The sequence below is a fragment of the Sphaerodactylus townsendi genome, linkage group LG11 (genome assembly GCF_021028975.2).
Source record: "Sphaerodactylus townsendi isolate TG3544 linkage group LG11, MPM_Stown_v2.3, whole genome shotgun sequence".
Lineage (NCBI taxonomy): Eukaryota > Metazoa > Chordata > Lepidosauria > Squamata > Sphaerodactylidae > Sphaerodactylus > Sphaerodactylus townsendi.
This window is the reverse complement of record NC_059435.1, coordinates 55206374-55223422: the sequence shown is the minus strand read 5'-3', so window position 1 is coordinate 55223422 and position 17049 is coordinate 55206374. Positions and strand designations below refer to the sequence as shown.

The following is a 17049-nucleotide window of genomic DNA, read 5'->3' as shown; positions in this document are numbered from 1 at the left end:
ATACTCTTGTTTAATTTCAAAGGTTTAGCAGAAGTATGCAAGTGATTTTGTATATTTTATTGTAAAATAATTTTAAACCAAAGAACCAAACCCAAGGTTAAATAGCCATTAGTACTTTAATTCATGAGAATAAGTAAATTGTTCAGAAAAAAAAATCCAATTTTGTTTAGATACACTACACGAAGCAAGCAAACCCTTCTTTACAAAAGCATTTAGTTCAATAAAGGAACAAGATCATACATGTAGAACACCCACACTTTCTCTAAGGGACATTTCAATGATGTTGCATTCTTTCAACTAAAAACTTTTATAGTTCCTATTAGATTTCTCTCTTCACATACCTTGCAATTCCTGCTTCTTCTGCTTATTGCCATACTAGAAATTCCAGCTTCTTGACCTGGCAACTGCGGGAAAGAACTCTTTATGAAGATGTAATGACCAGATGGTTTTTGCAAAGTGTGATCTGCAATTGGTTGAGTTCCTGTTCTTAGAATGCCTCCAATTCTGAGATTCCAGTCAAAGTCATCGGTCTGAGCCTGTTCCCAGTCACAAAGATCAAACTCAAAATCACAGCGCCCGATGGATGTCCCTGGTTCCAAAAGATCCCCAACAAAAATAAAATGCTTACTATTTTTAAAAGAATGTCAAATACTTCAATTAATACTACAACAATAAGCATATTTTGTATATATACTCAAAATGGACTAAGGATTATTCTACCAATGAGAGACTTGGCATGTGGTTGGCATTCTACCATTAAGCAGTTGCTTGCAAACCGTTATGGAACTCTGGAATGATTTTAGACCACCAAACAGCTTCCTGCTTAAGTCGTGCTTATTCTCATATTGTGTGCCTACTCATGTCTACCCACTTTTCCCTGTTATACCTGTTCATTTGTGAATTACAGGCAATTCACATTCAATAGTCAGACTGTATGCAAGTCACAAATGAACAGGTATAACAGGGGAAATAGGTAGATATGTGTACAAATAGATCCTTCCAGCATTTTTAGAAAAAAAAACAGAATGCTTCAATATTTATTTTTATTAAAGATAAACTTTTACATTTTCAGTACAGATTGTTCAAAGATACAATTTGATTCTTCTAAGGATCTAAACTGAAGTATTTTGAGGATGTAATACATGCTTAACCAACACATGAACTGTGAAACTTGTTAACTGTTCTTCACACCTTTTCATTAGGGTTCCCTAAAAGACTGCCCACTGAGTTGCCAATGTTTTGGCAACCCTACCATGGCTTCTAAATAAGTACACCATACAGTCATGTATCACTTTTCCTTGAACACATAACAATCTGTGCTGAGACAGGCTGACCATCAGTACCACCCTGCTGTTCAGTATAAGGGTTACAGTGATGATATCCAGTACCAAGGGGATTCTCCTCCCCCAGTCAGTTTGAGTGTTGTCCCTCACCCCAGATCTCTTAATAGTTCTCCCTAATCTAGTTTAAACACTTAGCCCACACTAATCTTACCAAAATCCTAGTTGGACTGAACCAATCCCATCATGGATTACATCTATTCAAAAATCAGCACTCAAAAACTACGTGAAGCAGGTTTTTTAAACATTATCATCTGAGCCAACAAAACATTACTTATTACATGAAATAATGCTTATATGAATCAGATTGTGAGTTAAACCATAAATGGTTAATTATTGAAATTACCTGTGAATGTAGTAACTTTGTCTTTCATATGCCAATAGAGATAATTAAACAGAGAAAGGTCTGCAGAAATAGTTATGGTCTTTTATATTCTGTGACTATGGTGATTTTCAGTTTACAGTTAGGGAAATTTAATTTTTTTTATTTTATTTATTTATTTATTGAATTTTTATACCGCCCCATCCCCGAAGGGCTCTGGGCGGTGTCCAGATATTCTATAGTATAATGATATTCTATAGTATATTGATAGCTGGCAAAATTAATAATGAAAATCCTTTGGAAAATTGCAGATGACAAATTAATGTTCCAGATTTGTTTTGCCAGTGTTCAAATGCAACAAAAAGTTTAGACTCTAAAAAGATAGATTGAAACTTTTCTTTTCAGTTAGACTGCTCTTCCAACCAAACCCAGGTAAGGCCATAAAGGGAATAATAGCCAACAGAGCAGTTATTTCAAGAAATGTCTTGTAGCAACATTACAGATACTGAATATTAAAGTCACGTAGAGGAGGGATGATCTGAATATGATATTAGTGGTCCTAACACACAACTGACATAAACATAGTCAGCTTGGGGGTAGAGGCTATCCGAAGAAGACAAGCCACAAGTTTTTCCTCATCCCCGATATCAGGCTTAAATCAGCAGAAGAAGGCATCTCTTTTGGAAGCTGATTATTTCCTGACAAATGAGTTCAGATGTGGGAAGAAAAAAGAGAAAGCTGCACAGATGCAACAGAGAGCCTACTTGCACAAAACACAAAACACGAAAAGCAGCATTTAATTTTTTTCCAAGTATTTGAGTTTGCTGCTTGCAATTAGCAACCAAGCAGCCATCCAAATAAAGAGATGTTAGATCTACTAGCACTGAGGCCCCTTCCGCACACGCAAAATAATGTGTTTTCAAACCACTTTCACAACTGTTTGCAAGTGGATTTTGCCATTCCGCACAGCTTCAAAGAGCAGTGAAAGCAGTTTGAAAGTGCATTATTCTGCATGTGCGGAATGAGCCTGAGAAACATGGGAACAATAGATACTAACATACTAACATACTTAACCAATGACTATCTCTCCATAAAAATCCAAGGCAAAATTAACAGTGCAATGCTATGAAGAGTTCACTCCATTCTACATCCACTGAAATCAGTTGGGTTTTACTGGGGTAAGTCTGCATAGGATTGCACAGTTAAACCAGTGAAATCTGTCTTTAGTTCCTCCTAGTTCCCAGTTCAGCAATCAGTTACTTCATGAAGTAGTATCCATCTTGCTGAACCATAGCCCTACAAAGGTGTATGAAGTAAAGTTCTAGCATTAACAACCCAATGGGGTGGGGGTAACAACTCCTGGGAGCAGGGGAGGGTTGCACCAGCATCTTTCACTCATCCGCTGGCATAAGGGGCATCTCCACTGGCAGAGAGGGCACAGACACCAGCATCCAGATGTCCCACAGCTCTGCAGCAACAAAACCCAGAAGTGGGTGCCACTGCAGAGCTACACTGGAATCCAAGCCGCTGCCAGAACAGAGAAGGGCGGGCCAGGCCATTCCCAGGGGTGGAGGCAACATTAGTCTTCTTTTCATGGGCTTTGGAACCAGGTACGCTGTGGTTTGGGATTCGGAGTTATGCTCGCCCTTTTGGGTGGCATAACTCCATTTTCGGCTATAGAGGGCTTTGCAGGCAGCCAGGGGAATTCCATTTGCTGCTGCCTCCCCTTGCCACTTGAAAGCCCTCTGGAGGTGGCATAGCAGCATGGCAGCAATGCCGTACTCTGCCACCTCAGCCATGTGAATTAGGCTGTAAGTATCATATTATCAAACATTCTGCTAAAAGTGCACTAAACTACATCTGCAGCAATCACCAGTCAATTAATTCTTGACACTCTGTTTAAAGGATCCAGGGCATTCATCACATGCAAATGAGAACTTTTTAATATATGCCAAGTGACTGTGTCCAAAGTTCAGAACTTGCCTTTAAACAAAACTCCATTCAAACACTAGAAATTCATTCTAGCTTGTCTTTATCACACATTTTCATAAATCTCAGGAAAGATTTTCATTCAAGATACAGTGTAGCCTATACTTTCATTTTAATATGAGTAATCTGTTCAAGGAACAATACTTCATGTCGGAAGGGCACAACTCTAGCGGCTGGATCACTCTGTGAGCAGGTTATTCCCTGCAGGGTTTGTTCTCAAGAAGGTGATAATAAATCACTGTAGCATGGCTATCATTTTGAACACTTTGAACAAAAGGTATTGCTCTTGGAAATGAGGCAAGCATAACTAGTTGGTAATCTAATGTTAGAAAATAGCTGACATCTGAGGAGGAATTGTTTCACTCTGATCATGCTCTTGCATACACAGGAGTTCGTATTATCATCCAGGTAAATTAATGGAGCGTATGGACCAATCTGGATTATAAATTCCGATTACGACTAACTGCATTGTTGTTACTTAATTACAAATAAGTGGCCCCAAATATCTCCTAGAAGACTGTATATTAATGTCTGGTGATGTTTAATGAATAAGACAAACCTGATGAGTATTTTGTGCACTGCAAATCATCATAAATAAAGAGAAAAAGACTAACAACATGTATAGAACATGCCTGCCCTAGAATTAACACAAGAAATAACACTAGAGTCATAAGAAAATCAGGGAAAGCTGATTTAATAGCTAAGAGAGCTCCTAAGCAGGTCTACACTGAAGATAAATTTACTCACAAGGAAGCACTCATAAGATTGTGTGGGCAAACATAGCAATATTTTGTCACATGCAAGCAAAAATAGCAAATTAATGACATACACAGGTCAGTAGCACATTAGTTAAGAACATAAGAACATAAGAACAAGCCAGCTGGATCAGACCAGAGTCCATCTAGTCCAGCTCTCTGCTACTCGCAGTGGCCCACCAGGTGCCTTTGGGAGCTCACATGCAGGAGGTGAAAGCAATGGCCTTCTGCGGCTGTTGCTCCCGAGCACCTGGTCTGTTAAGGCATTTGCAATCTCAAATCAAAGAGGATCAAGATTGGTAGCCATAAATCGACTTCTCCATAAATCACTCCATAAATCACTGTTATACATTTTACAAATCACTAGAAAGAACCTGAAAAGTGTAAAGTCAGGAGGTGTGTCCCCTGGCCTCTGTAGAGGACAGCAGCCGAGAGGAGGTAAGAGGTGGAAAAAAGCAGCACAGATAAAGTGATGCCTTCCAAGAGGCGGCATTTTCCAAGGTCATGCCAGTGTGGAGGGTATTCGCCACTGCAGCTGTGCTCCAACAGTGGCATCGGTGTGAACACCTCCCCCACACTGGCATTTTTACCGGCCTCTCACCGCTCTAAATGGTCTGTGTGGAAGGGGCCATTTGCAGGACAACGTGTAAGTATGCCGGTGCAACCCCACTTGCGAGACCTTACAAACACATTTACACAGTTGAGGCAAGTGTGCCTGGAATTTTGGATTGTTGTCTCGTTGGCTTTGTTGTCTGGTTGATTTTATGGGCCATCTTGAACTTCTGTTGATGTTTGTGAGAGAGTGATAAAGTGTGCTAGAGAGATTCCAATATAAAAAATATTTCAAAATAACTTAATGTATGTATTTTACTTCTATTTTCAATGACCATACAAAAGCAATACCATATTAAGAGACAGTCTATTAATATAAGGAACCATCATACTTACCACAAATGCTTTGGCTCTCATCTGAGTTATCTGCACAGTCGTTCACAAAATCACAAAGATTATCTTTTGGGATGCAGTATTTGTTGGCACAAGTAAATTCTTCAGAAGTACAAGGTTGGATTGGGACCTGCATGGGAGAACAGTCCTCAAAAGAAATATCATCCACTGCCACATCTCCCACATAACTGATGCCTCGTCTGGCTCGGAAGACAACCTGTGAAATGGAGAACAGGAATCTTAGGTTGTCATCCTAATGATACTTTGCCAGGAGTAACACTCATCGAATAATGTGAGGTTTCCTTTTGAGTAGACCTTCTAAGGATTGCACCCTTAGTCATTCATCTAGGTGAGATGCATCCCATAGAGTTAGATTATCATAATTATTATCAATGTAATTATTAAAACTATTATAATACATCAATATGTTTGAAGTATTATTTTGTATTGCGGTCAAAAGGTACTCGTGAATATATCACATGAGGGAAGAAAAGAAAAGTGAAATATAGTGGACAACTCCACAAACTAGGTCTTTAAACCTTCTTGACTTTCTTAGCCACAAATGCCTTGAATGATGGCTTCCTCTGTCTTGGTGTGCTCTCAACAGAACAATAATAATCATGAGGGTCTGCTTTGTACACAAAATGGCAAGAAGTCAAATAATCATCTTTAAATTTCATTGACTTATTGCTAACTTAACTGTTTGTGAATAAAGAAGCCTTGCACACAATAGAATTACCGTAGTTCTGGAATGGGGAAAAACACGATAGAAAAACATAAGACATTAGTGGCTTTAAAAACTCAAGGAGATTTAACGATCAGCTGCTAAACAGTCAGTTTTTCACTGGGTTGGGCATTATGAGATGCCAACAAGATTCTGAGTTGCCAAAACAGGGAATGAAACCTCTGCATACCTGGAAATAAGAAAGGGCTCCTAAAAACACTTCGGCTCTGTTCCACTGGGGACCCTGACGACCACTCTGAGCCCACATTTCAGTAGTCACATTTCCTACTTTGCTGAGCACCTAGAAAGCAAATAAATTTTTAAATGAAAATGTACATTTTGAACAGTAGCTATGGTTTTGCAAATCACAAATAGTATATTTTTCATGAACTATTTCAAATTAGTTTATTTCATTTTCAAATTCGAGACATTTTTATTTTTTAAAAGTCCATGCAAATAATCCTGCAAATTTTTGAGTGTGGGATATGCTGTTGTTGAAATACAGTTTTTTTGGTCTAGGACAATGCCAACTTCTGCCTAATCTGTCCAACTTGATCCACTAGTGTGGCACAGAAGTGTCTGCTGTAAGAATTTATCAGAATCGCTGTATCTGTATTTGAATACAAGAACCATCTGGGCAGGGCCAGTTTCGTGGGTCCTTCCTTTGCTTTTCTGGTTATCATTGGCCTACTCAGATACACACCAAGATCCTGCCATGTGGTAGTGGCTCCATTTTGCACAGCTGAAGGGCTGTTTAAAGACTACAGTGCATTATTACACCATGTGTAAGAAAAGCCTACGACTGTCAAAAATATTGTACACCTTGGCCAAAGGTCCCCTAGATTTTGAGGCCCTAGGCTTCAGCTTGTCAGTCTATAGATAAATCCAGCCCTAGTTACTATAGTTATATTCATTTCTCAGATCTGATTTTAGATTAGCAGTTCATTCAAATTTCCAACTTCATAACAAACTTTTCCAGCCAAATCTTATCGTTCTAAGCAGGGCTACTCAGAAATCACTCCCACGATACTTCCAGGCAAGTGTCTTTAGGACTACAATTCTTGTTTAGTGTGACATGCAGAAGGTGCATGAGGTTTCCTCCTAGCTTTTTGCTTGAGTGAATACCCACTGAATTGTGACAGGCCCTTCCCAAGAGCCAACTATCTAAACATGGTTCACTGAAGCTAAAGTGTCTGAACTGAATCAAACTGACAACATCTAGGAATGGGCATATAGTGATGTATGTCAAATCATGCTTCTAGACAACGCTGACAGAACTATACATCATCAGCCTTCTGAAATGGGTTTCCTCTCAAGATGTATCGCCAGCATTAATGATCCTCAGCCTTGGCTGTGGGACATTCTGGAGGTTTTTCATTTTAATTGAAGAGATGGCAATTTTTTTTGTCTCCCAGTTGCTTAAGTGACAAAATAAAACTACCATTCTCCTTAGATTAAAAAGTTTTCTTATCATATAAAACTGCAGTGGAAAGACAAAAATTTTCCTTCATGCATTCTTCCATCATATTCACAAATTATAACAGACATTTTTAGGTAAACGTATTGTAATTTTATGCTGTATAGTATTTATTTATTTATTTATTTATTTATTTATTTATTTGATTTATATGCCGCCTCATCCCCGAGGGGCTCGAGGCGGCTCACAACACGGCTGTTTCCAAACAGCAGATTAATACAACATAAAAGTTAACCCATTAAAACTCAGCAGCAGTTAATAACAATAAATAAATTAAAACAACAAGATTGTGTAGAACACATATACACAGGCACCCAATCTAAAGGCCAAAGAAGAAAAAGAAAAAAGAAGAAGAAGAAAGGGGAGGAGATAGGCAGGGCCCAAGATGGAATTAGGGCCCAACCAAGGTGGTCCAGACAGGCAGCTTTGATTTCAGTTTGCGCAGTTTGTTACTGTGCTGTGGATAAAGCAAGCAGCAAGTGGATATCTTCAAGATAAGATTCATTGATTATTTAGGTGATATTTTTGCAAAAGACATTTTAAAATTAAAGCCACCTGTAAGTTACTTCAATCAACATTTGTCTGAGTAATTATGATCATAGTGGCATCAAAAAAACTATGGCATTTCAGGAATCACCTGCTGCATCCATGGAGTACTCAGTTCACATGTGAATGTATTTATTGCTTGAGCTATGAAGATGTATGTATCCAATTGAACTCTTGTGTACTATGCCAAATGGTCTTTAGGCTCTCTGTTCTCATCCTCTGACACCAAAAAATGCCTCATAATACATTTTAAGCTAAAATGTTTTCCATGAAAGCCCTTAACTTACATGAGGCCATCTTAAACCAAAATGTCTCAGTTCAGCTGCATCAGAGCTTTACAGCCCAATCCTTGGGGCGTGCGTGAAGGGACTTGTGGGCCCTATGTCAGCAGATTTGCCCTTCCCAGGGCACTTACACCGGCAGAGGGGCACATCCATTGGTGGGCAGCCATTGCAACCTTCCATGATGGCCAGACAGAGGCAGAGTGCCATGTAACCACTCCACCAGCATAGCAGGGATGCTCCAAAAGCATGGCGAGGGGTGGAGCTGACCTTAATCAGATTCCACTCCAGCTTTGCCTTCTGGGCAGAGGCGTACCTCCCATTGGGCAAAGTGGGCAGCTGCCCTGGGCGCCACCTTGTGGTGGGCGACAAAATTGCAGGTTTGTGAGGGATTTTGTATTTTCAGTGTTTTTCCGTTTTTGGCCTGCAGGGGGTGCAGATTTTAGGCTAGCAGCACCAAAATTTCAGGGATTTTTTGGGAGACTCTCCTGATGATATCACCCAGGTTTGGTGAGGTTTGGTTTAGGGAGTCCAAAGTTATGGACCCTCAAAGGGAATGTCCCATCCCCATTGTTTCCAATGGGAGCTAATAGGAGATGGGGGCTACACCTTTGAGGGTCCATAACTTTGGACCCCCTGAACCAGACTTCACCAAATCTGAGTGGTATCATCAGTAGGGTCACACGAAGATACTCTGAAATTTTGGTGCTGCTATCTTAATAATTGCACCCCTGACAACAGGCACCCCCTAAATTTCCCCAGATTCTCTTTTTAAATTCACTCCCTTCCCACCAATGTTTGTTTTCTTTCTTTCTTTTATCTCTCTCAGTGCCTACTAATAAAGGTTGTTGTTTTTGTTGTTGTTATCAAGTCTACCCCCCTTCGGTATGGATTGAAAGGGAGAATGTGAGGTCCCTCAGTTTAAACACCATTTTAAAAATGATGCTGTTTTGGGGTGGATTCCAGCATTTTCCACTTGTTTCTGGAAAACTAGGGAGCCTCCAGATTTCAAATCCACCTTAGCAAGGGAGAATCTGCCCCCCCCAGCCAGTTTTAAATAACATTGAAAGTGATGCTAGTTCTCCAATTGGGGACAGGATGTACAACACTCATAAAAATTGTTTTCATAAGCAGTAATAAAACATTCTTGAAAGCATTTTGAAAAAAAATGTTTTCCAAAAAATTATTTCAGCTGTGTGGTGCTTTTGGGCCCATTGCTATGTTCAGATTTGGTGAGTTGGGGATGTTCTATAATGTGATGGTGACTTTGAAACGACCTGGTGGAAAAAATCATTGTTTGGTCATGGTGGTGGAGGGTGGCCACCCATGGGGGGTGCATCAAACTCAGGTTTTGCCCAGGGCTCAAGTTCGCCTAGGTACGCCCCTGCTTCTGGGACACCAGCACCTGAACCATCGTTTGGGTGGCCTAAGTACACTGAGCTTAATGGAGGGTTTTTCAGTGGTGGGGAAGGTTTTTTGTATTTTTCCTCTCTGTACTGACTAAAATCTCTCTGGACATGGTGGGGTGATACCACAGCAGTGCCATCCCTGGCCATCCCAGGGCTCTAGACTGGACTGTTAAGCTTTTTAACGTAAAACATATTTTATTTCCAGGTGTGAAATGTTCTTTACTATTCCAAATTCATTATTACACAGAAATTATTCTTCCAAATTTATTTAATATTTAATATACGGTGCTAATAACCAAATATTTCTGCTTGATACACACTCCTTTCAGAATATAAATAAATTTTGTTATAGCACGGAGTAATGCAAATTAAGTTGGTTATTTACATGTAATTTGAGGGATATTAATAGTCATTGGTTTCTGAAATTCAGAAAGCATCTGCTAAAACATTCTCTCTCTCTCATTACATATGCTTGCATTGGTCAGATCTAATTTTTATCCCATCTGTACTCCAAGAAGTTCAAGGTCACCTTATCTGCAAAAGCAAGTTTTTTTTTAAAAAAATAATTAAAATAAAATTGACCTACAAGACTCCCGGTTTCCATTTCCATTCCAGTTTCTCACAATCAGAGAGTGTAACATTAATCAAAATCTCTGTTTTTACCTCTCATGCATATTACATCTTGTTATTTCCCCTAGTATATTTTCCTTGTATCAAAAATCAAAGGTTAACAATGCTATCCTAAATAGAGCTACATATTTTTAAGTACCGTGAAGACAATTGTCTTATGAGATTGTAACTCAGCTGCCATTCTTTAGACATGGAATATTTTTATATAGAGTTCAAAATTCTCTCACTCTGCTCAACAAAATAGTTCTGTGTGACATTTGACAACAATGATGAAAATGCCGCCAAGTCACAGTTGTGATGACCCTTCATGTAGTTTTCAAGGCAAGTGTCGTTCAGAGGTGGTTTTGCCCATTTCCCGCCTCAGGGGATTCTTGATGAGAGGACTGACCTTGTTAAGCTTTTGAGATCTGATGAGAGACCCAGGTTAAGGTATATGACATTTGTATAGCCCAAAACAGTTAAACATTTCCAGTCCCAACCTATCAATATATCTGAGACATAGGCTGCAGGAGCATTTAAATGTATGTTCATCCAGCCTATAGAGAATGAATGGGCTTGCACTGGATGTTCAATGTTTGAATGTCCCCTGCAATGCAGATGTGAATTCAAACAAACATCTGCACTCACACTACATGCATTACTCTTTATCTAGCAAAAACATCCACATTATTATCTTATTAATTTTCTGATAATGAATTAATCATATTAATAATCCATATTGGATTAACTTGATGGGAATATGTAATGTTAATTTGATTTTGTTAATTTCATTGATACTGTTAATAGGTCTACTGAAATTGTTTACTGTTGTTGGGATAATTAGCTTTGTTATTGTATTATGGTGTTATGTACTGTATTATGTTATGCTGTATTATATTTTGATGCTGTTCACCACCCTGAGCCCTTCTGGGGAGGGTGGTATACAAATTCAAATCAAATTAAAAATATTTATTTACTTCTTTATACCCCACCTTTCTTCCCAGTGGGGGCCCATGGTGTCTTATATCATCCTCCTCTCCTCCATTTTATTCTCACAAAAACCATGTGATCTAGATTAGGCTGAAAATGTGTGGCTGACTCATAGTTACCCAGCAGGCTTCCATGGCAGAACAGGGATTCAAACCTGGGTTTCCCAGACCTTAGCTTGACACGATGTAGCTTATGAATACATAATTTTCCTTGCCAGGTATTGGCAAATCAACCTTTTTGTGTGGAAAAAAACCCTGGCAAAACTGAAATCAGGCAGCCCCAGTCATGTGAAAACCACTGAAAGAATTTTTCTATGTGCTTCTCCAGTCATTCTTCTCCAGTCAAGCATGTCTATGAGCATAGTATAAAGTCACCCCTTGGTTTCAACCCCACCCCACTACTTAGAAGCTGAATCGTAATAGAGAAGATATTCTTTTGTTTGTGCCGAAGTCAGTGTTGTAGTCCACATTACTTAAAACCTAATGCTTTTTCAGATATTCATATGAAGTGACTTTCAGTACCTTCAATGAACCCACCGTTGCCCCATTCATATAGTTCCAAAAGACCAGCTTGCACTTGGGCCCAGTAAGAGAAATTACTGGAGTCATAAGGTCAGCGGTGTGTCTAAATTCTCCATTCGAACTGTCAGCATAGAGATACCAGCCTTCCTCGGTAGCCCTTTGGAGAAATTGAAAAAACATCAAACACATTAAATGGCTCACATACCAACAGTATGAAGAAAACAGAACAATTTAAAATACACAAAATGAAATAATTCTCCTAGGACCCTTCTGTACGTGCAGAATAATGCACTTTCAATCCACGTTCACAATTGTTTGCAAGGGGATTTTGCTATTCCGCACAGTAAAATCCAGCTGCAAAGTACATTGGAAGTGCATTATTCTGCATGTGTGGAAGGGGCCTTAGTTTATAAAAAGTGCTTTAACCAATAAAATTATTGAAAAGCAGTATTTTTTGTCATAGATTAATACCTTTTCTGAATGTGTCATTGCCGTGGATTGTTCTGCATCATGGATGGGGAAAAAGGAGACATGCAGGATGATTTCACAGTAAATGTTTCGAAGACACAAGGTTTGACCACTGAGAAAATCTGTGGTAAGCTGTGCATGCAGAAAGGGCCCTGGTCAATCATCTCTGCCCCCCAGAAGAAGTCTGATGCTGAACTTGTACTTTTCAATGGTCCCTTAAATAAAGCTAGACAGGTGTGACATTTATAGTCCATTTCTATATAGAAGCATGGCAGCAATGATTCACCAAATGGCTTGTGCTATCACAATTCTGATAGCATCCCCTCTGATGAAAGTGCCAATGAAAGTTTATCTCACTAACCTGCATTTTAGTTTCAATAGCAGTTCAAAGATTACTGCTATATGTCAGAATCATACATGCTAGCCAAATTGAGTTTAGGATAGAATGTGAAGGTGTCAAAGGTTAACTTTATACAATCACTTAAAAGAATGCACATGTTTTATCTGAGGCTGGGAGATAAACGTCAAATAATTTCTATGATAATTGTTGCCTAATAAAAGCCACTGGTAGTAAAAAATTGATCCATGCTTATACAATAATAAGAATCATAATACCTTCTCACTTTCTTAGGACAAGTACTATGCCAACAAGAGGAATCATTAATCATGCAGTCCAGTTCTATTCCATAGGCAAATTTATTTTCTTTACCTGTCATATAATTCTGAGAGTCAATTTCAAGATGAAGCCAATGTGAGCTACATTTTTGGGTTGCATTTGATCACATCAGACACATCTTATGATTGATCTAATATATTTCCAAGTTATGTCAAGGTCAGAATAAGAATTCTGAATAGTCTTCTATAAGAAAATTGAATACCGAATTTTAATCTAGTGACGCTTTTGAGCATTCACAAAATTGATTAAACATGTCAAAACTGAGGAGAAATCTGAATGCAAGACAGCTTCACTACATAAAAATAATCATATGAACAAATTTGATCTGACAAGATACAGAGATGGCCAGAAACAGAAAACTGAAATACATATTCTTACTTTTTGCCAAACTACATTGTGCATCTTATAACTTACGATTATTTGAGGGACTTGTGGGACATATTCCTGGACATGTGCTGTCACAGGCTCTTACATGCTTCAGCAGTCTCAGAATGGGCAGGAGTAGCAAAATCCACTCAACTTCAACCCCCACCTGGCAGATTCTCTGTACCATAGAATGTCCCCAGCCCATCTCCTCCATGGCTCTGGACCTCATTTAAAGGGTAGTTATTTCACCCCTTTTACACATTCACCAATGGACCTACTAATCCCATAATCCTTTTCTTCCCAAAGGAGGAACTTCCACTCCCTAGTCCAATCCCTTGTTGTGCGCTACCTTGTTGTCTGTCCTCACTCCAAGGATTCATGGATTCCACATTTCCCTGATGCCTAATGGGGCTTCTTGTGAGGTGTTTCTGTCCTCTTGCTTTTCTTTACATTTGGGCCACTGGCAGATTCCTGATACTCCCTCTCTGTCAGCCTTGGAGGAAGTGCCTTGTCCTTTCTACTCCTTGCCATTGCTGCTGGGGAAGACAAACCTACAGGGTGTGGGGACACAAGGATTCACCTGCCAGAGTTCCCAGGCCAATGAAAAAAGAGACATTGAAGAGCCTCCTGGAGGTAAATACAGTGGTGCCACCCAGGTGGCTGTATTCAGGACATGGCAGAAGCACCCTAAGAGGAGCAAGATGTGTTCAGGCCTGCTCCTGGAAAAGTCCAGAAGGTCCATGCTTGGGGCATCTCTAGACAATTCTATATATATATTGTGTGTAAACTGCCATCAAGTCACAACCAACTTATAATGACTCTGATGGAGTTTTCAAGGCAAATGAATAAGCAGGGGTGGCTTGCCATTGCCTTCCTCTGCAGAATCTTTCTTGGAGGTCTCTCTTCCAAATAGTGACCCATCTTATATTTCAAGATCTGATGAGTCTGGCCTATACCATACCACTCCACATCCCCAGCAATTAGTATACAATAAACATAATGATAATCCATAGTTTTAACACTACATGAAAAAACTTTAGGGATTCTTGAGTTCAGAAGAAGAGATATACATTACACCCTGCTTTTACCAACCAGAAGGAGAAGGAGAAGGAGAAGGAGAAGGAGAAGGAGAAGAAGAAGAAGAAGAAGAAGAAGAAGAAGAAGAAGAGTTGGATTTATATCCTCCCTTTTCTCTCCTGTAAGGAGGCTCAAAGGGGCTTACAAACTCATTGCCCTTTCCCCCTCACAACAAACACACTGTGAGGTAGGTGGGGCTGAGAGAGCTCTGAAGAACTGTGACTAGCACAAGGTCACCCAGCTGACATGTATTGGAGTGCACAAGCTAATCTAGTTCACCAGATAAGCTTCCACAGCTCAAGTGGCAGAGCGGGGAATCAAGCCCAGTTCTCCAGATTAGAGTGCACCTGCTCTTAACCACTACACCACTCTGGCTCTCTTAAAGTGTCTTACAATCACCTTCTTTTCTTCCCCCACAACAGACAATTTGTGAGGTAGGTGGGACTGAGGGAGTTCTGAGAGAACAGTAACTAGCCCAAGGTCACTCAACAGGCTTCATATGCAGGTGTGGGGAAACAAACCTGTTTCATTAGAGTCTCCACTCATGTGGAGGAGTGGGATTTTAAATCCAGTTCTCCAGATTTAAATCTGCCGCTCTTAACCACTACCATACTGGCTCTTGTGGTGCAGGGGTTTACAAGCTTTCTCCCACCTTCCTAGCCTTGTGCATAGTTTCTCTTTCATTTGCTATGAAGGTTATATAAGTTACAGCTCACTTGCTTTCCCTTAATAAAGATAAGCATAGCCGCTCGCGACGGGCGGCGGAAACGGCTGCTGGCTCTGGGCGCTTTTCTCGCGACTGGACTCTGAAGACGCTTGGGACCGCCCACACGGACGGGTCCCAGGAAGAGGCTGGACGCCGACGCCGCTGAGCCAGCTTCGTGCCCATTATCATCGACCGGTTTAAGCATCCCTGGGTTTCCGGCGTAGTACGCCGAGGCCTGGGGGCATCACCGCCCTGGTCCCTGTGGCTGCTCGAGCGGGCGCAGGCCAGGGGGGGGGCGTGTCCCCAGGTCCTTCAGCGATGTGCCGGAGGCCCAGGGACAAGGTGAGTGCCGGGTCGGGAGGCGCCGTGAAGCCACTCGCCGCTCACTCCGGCAGCGTTTCACGGCTAAGCGTATTCCGGCAAAAGAACGCTTCTTAGCCGTGCCTTCGGAATAACGCCGGCTGGCGGGTCACCTGCGCAGTGGTCGGCGCAGCCCCTGGAGACGGCGTTTTTACCGTCTCCAGGCCGTCATTTTCCGCCCGTGCGGAAACAGCCATAGAAAGGAAGTTAGAATTCTGCTTTGCACAGAACAGAATGAACTACTGTTTGTGGATACTAACAAAATATGTTTTGAGAGATCACCAAGCATGAGGAAGAGAAGAGAATGTACAAGCTAAAGAATTCCATTTATAATATGGATTATTATTACATGTAATTGTGAACCAGTCCTTCAACCTAGTCTTTCTCACAGTGAAGTTAAAGGAGGTCAAAAATGTAAAATGTTTTGTATATCGAAAAGCGTTATAAAATATATACTTCTGATCTGATTACGCTAGTATTACTGATTTTTTTTCCTGTGGTACAGTGAAGCTTGTATTTAATGCTCACCATTAGTTATCAACATGGCTTTCAGTGGATAAAAAAATCCAGAGAATGAGGCCAGATACAGATAAGGGTTTTTTTTTGTGTACAGACTTTAGGTACCATCTAGCATTACAGAATTTTTTTAAAAAATTAATATTTTTAAAGAAAGATCAAGATATCATAATGCTACTTCCTGTGATCACAGGCACCATTTTGAAAAAGAGCACAAGCTGTCCTCTCTGATTTGAGTCATGTAAGTAGGCCAGAGAAGAGCAGGAGCTGCCACTGAATGTACCAGGTGGGCAGGCAAGGAGGAATGGGAGAGGCCACAACTACCCACTCTGCTGCTGGCAGATGGGCGGCAAGGAGCAGTGGGAGCTGCTGCCACCACCCCTTCTGCTGCTGGTGATAAAGCAGGTAGGCAGGGGAGGATGAGGATGGAGGGGGCAGAATGTGAGGCAAGCAAGCATATGCAGTGGTGCTGCAAGCAGTTGGGCAGTCAAGGAAGGACCAGACAGCTGCCACATGAGCCAAAACCACAGAGGAGGAAATATTGCAGGCGAGTGGCTTGGCTAGTGAGTGGCTGGTCCAGCAAGCAATGGGAGGGAAGGATAGGATTCCCCCAACGCACAAGTTTTTGCAAGTCCCGCACTTGTACATGTGTAAGCGGAGACTTTTTTCCCAATCTGTTTCATTGTCATCTACAAACTGACTTTTGAATAATCTCACATTCAGGACTCATAAGCTAGCGCTGACTAGTTTGGACTAAATCAGTTATTGGAAGCATATTAATTGCATATCAACAGGTTGGAAATCTCTAATGTACATTTTTCAGAAGAAAAATACAGCCAAAACAACAGAAGACCTGTGATGCATTCCAACAATGAAATTGAGATGCTTGCAGTCCATAGTATATCATTTTTGCTGGCAGTCTGGTGTGTTAATTGGAGTACATGAGGTGTGCATGATTCATAGTGGGTAAAA

The 17049-nt window shown here is 40.6% G+C and overlaps 1 protein-coding gene across 1 annotated transcript in view; it reads right to left on the bottom strand.

Annotated features, from left to right (window-relative positions):
• Nucleotides 1-17049, bottom strand: part of MALRD1 (MAM and LDL receptor class A domain containing 1) — a 268644-nt gene that overhangs the window by 168421 nt on the left and 83174 nt on the right. The window contains exons 15-18 of the mRNA XM_048510491.1: nucleotides 11909-12065; nucleotides 6266-6376; nucleotides 5355-5568; nucleotides 342-589 (exon numbers count right to left, since the gene is read on the bottom strand). Coding sequence (XP_048366448.1) covers nucleotides 342-589; nucleotides 5355-5568; nucleotides 6266-6376; nucleotides 11909-12065 — 730 coding nt within the window. The remainder of the gene's footprint in view (nucleotides 1-341; nucleotides 590-5354; nucleotides 5569-6265; nucleotides 6377-11908; nucleotides 12066-17049) is intronic.